Here is a 3,187-nt window from a genome sequence, read left to right on the forward strand (position 1 = left end):
GCTGATTTTAAAATGTCTGAATTTAACTCAAACTAATTAGCCGCTTTCACACCAAGTACTTTGCGGTACTTAGTTCCCAGTACTTAGTCCCGCCGAACTCTTTAATCCTGGAACTGTCCTAGTAGATCGCGTTCACACCGGAATAAGTTCCCGGGGGGTGGATTAGGCAAATGAAGCCGCTGACGTCACTTCTTCTTCTTCTGCTTTGGGTTTACTGGCAGGCCGCAAACAACTTCACGGCGTATACTGCCACCTGAAGTCCCCGGCCGGAAGTCCCCGGAGTTGGGGACTGGCTCCAGCAGCCCAGGAATAGTTCCGATAGTTCTTGGGATTTTGCGTTGACACCAAAAAGATCTGGAACTAGAACTTAGTTCATGTGAACCTTTTCCAGAGCAGGGACTTTCGTGGGAGAAAAAGGTTCCAGTTTCTGATTGTCTGGGCGGATTGCAAACCACGCCCCGTAAAACTCCCAAAAAGTATTGTGAAGGCGCCATTTTATTTGCTTGCATTAGCATTATTAGCATTAGCATTAGCCCAACTCACCAACGGAGAGAGACTAACTTATGGCAACACAAAAAAAAACATGGGAGCGGTGGAGTGATGAGGAGGTGTCGGCTACAACGCCTATTGTAGTTCAGTAAAATGTGAAATATTTCCATCTGAGATGAAGTAAAAGTAGCAGAACATGGAAATATCCTCAAGTACATTTCAAACAGTGCAGTATTGGAGTGAAAATGAATTTTTTAAATGTGGTTTATTTCAGATTTGGACCTGGGGAATGTGCTGCTCTTCCCCGTCGACGACAAACAGTCACGACTAGACGGCCAGGATCAGGTACTTAAAAAGTCCCTGTTGTTCTCTTTGTGGTGTTCGATAGGTGATTGTGTATGTTAATGGTCTGCAAAGGTTTTCAGGAAAAAGTCTGAATTTTTTGTTTTTCAGGGAAAAAATTCAGAATTTAAGAAAAAAGTCAGGATTTTTAGATTTTCTGAAAAAAATCTGAATGTTGAGTATTTTTGAAAATTAAGAATTTTTGGATTTGGAGAAAAAATGCACTATTTTAAAAATATTCGAGGAGAAAGTCAGAATTTAAAAAAGTCAGACTGTTGCTCGAAAACATCAACAGAATATGTCCTTCCTTAAAAACGAAACTCAGCGCTGCCTGGACTGGATGCTGGTTCTGAGATCAGCTGTTCTTCTTCTCTCAGTTGTTTTGGTCGCTATGTGGTTTTATTTCTGATGAGTCCTCAGATAAGCTGGGTTTGTTCTACTTCCTGTTTGTCAGCTGGCTCTGATCGTGGCGCAGCAGAGAGACGGAAACAACAAACTGTCGGCCATCTTCCTCTCCGCTCTGGACGAAGGACTGAAGAAGATCTACGCTGTGGCAAAAAGACTCAAGGGTACCAACAAGCCCTCAATGCTTCAGTTTTTTTTTTGTGTATTTTTTATACTCTTTTTGGGGTAATTTTCAACATACAACATTTAAAAAAATATTAAAAACAACAATATTTATTTATAATTTTTTAGGGATTTTAGAAAATAAATAAATAAAATAAAATAATTATTCAATTCATTTTGAAACAAAAAACAAGTAAAGCAATATTTTTAAATAATAAAAAAAAATGATTAAAATGTTTAGAAATAAATTGTATTCTTAAAAAATCCTCAGATTAATAACACGTGTATAAAAAGTCAGAAAGTATTATGTTCATCTCAGTGTCTCTCATGCTGGTAATTAATCTTATTATGTGAAGACAAAGAGGAGGAGGAGGAGGAGGCGTCTTATTTTAGACTCGCCTGACCAGATCTGTCGTCACTCTGCGTGCACGGAGGATTCTCACACAAACAATTATCTAAAATATGAGAAGAGTCAGATGTTCCTCGGGTTGTTCCACCTGAGTCTGTTCACACTGTTTCCTGTTGGTGATGCAAACGGTTCTGAAGTGCAGTGACAAGCATCGCTCAAGTGGAGCGTAAACACATCAGTTACTGCAGTTCAAGTACTAACTATGAGAAAGAAAGATGGACCTTTTATTGAGGGGGACATTCAGTCTTCCACTTTTTATAAACGACCATGCGTTTTTGTTGTACAGAACATTTGGTAATTTTCATGTTCAGAAACAAACGAAATGGAAAAACAAAACGCAAAAAGAGAAATATATACATTTAACCGTGTTTCCCCCGAGAGAAGGTTTTTGATACAACTTGTGATTAGTTCATACTACAACTAGTCTCAACTACACACACTCACAAAACGTAACTAGAAGTTTGGCCGATCCAATGTAGTTGGAGCCGTTATTTGTCAGGACTGAATGGTTGGAAAACTAAAAGGTTACGGTCTGTCCCTTTCGCTGCAATCATTGTCGGCTAATCGACAGAGACTTGATAATGGATTCATCTTTCATTCCTCCTGCAGAAAAGTCTCTAAAGTCTGTTTCTCTCTAATCTGGAGATACTTTTCTATCTTTGGACATTTAAACACATCACCTTGACTCTGAGACACTGGTTTCGGACATTTCTTACAGATTTTCAGACATTTTATGCATGTTTTTATGACAGTTTTGGGGCAAATGTTCAAAATGTTTGCTGTAATAACATGGCTCATCAATGAATTAATCTCCAATTGTGGGGGAAACTTCTGAAGCGATTGGAGTCAGGGCTCAGAGAGAGACACGAGGAGAGCTGCTCTGATGGAGTCAGGACTCAGAGAGAGACACGAGGAGAGCTGGAGCTCTGATGGAGTCAGGACTCAGAGAGACACGAGGAGAGCTGCTCTGATGGAGTCAGGGCTCAGAGAGACACGAGGAGAGCTGGAGCTCTGATGGAGTCAGGACTCAGAGAGAGACACGAGGAGAGCTGCTCTGATGGAGTCAGGACTCAGAGAGACACGAGGAGAGCTGCTCTGATGGAGTCAGGACTCAGAGAGATGTATGATCTGTTTGGTATTTAGAAAAATCAAAAATATAAATATGCCTTATATAGGTATGGTCCTACACTATATTATTCAAATATAGCATGATAGGTCCACTTTAAGGGAGATAGCTGCTGCTCAAGGTGGAGCCTCTCCGTCAGAGGGCGAAAGGTCAACATGTATACAGAATTATTCCCTGACACCAACTCTTCTTTTATTGGATTCAGCAGTAATGTCCCCTTTGCTGGATAGATGGATGGATGGATGGATGGATGG

General features: G+C 40.4%; 1 protein-coding gene across 1 annotated transcript in view; it reads left to right on the forward strand.

Moving 5' to 3' along the window:
- The window catches only part of LOC104942224 (chromodomain-helicase-DNA-binding protein 1-like), a gene marked incomplete at its 3' end in the record, with an annotated part of 2,423 nt that extends 962 nt beyond the window's left edge, over positions 1-1,461 (forward strand). The window contains exons 3-4 of the mRNA XM_010767421.1: positions 764-834; positions 1,286-1,461. Coding sequence (XP_010765723.1) covers positions 764-834; positions 1,286-1,461 — 247 coding nt within the window. The remainder of the gene's footprint in view (positions 1-763; positions 835-1,285) is intronic.
- Between the last annotated feature and the right edge of the window lie 1,726 nt (positions 1,462-3,187).

This window comes from Notothenia coriiceps, unplaced genomic scaffold (assembly GCF_000735185.1).
Source record: "Notothenia coriiceps isolate Sejong01 unplaced genomic scaffold, NC01 NC01_scaffold00004369, whole genome shotgun sequence".
NCBI lineage: Eukaryota > Metazoa > Chordata > Actinopteri > Perciformes > Nototheniidae > Notothenia > Notothenia coriiceps.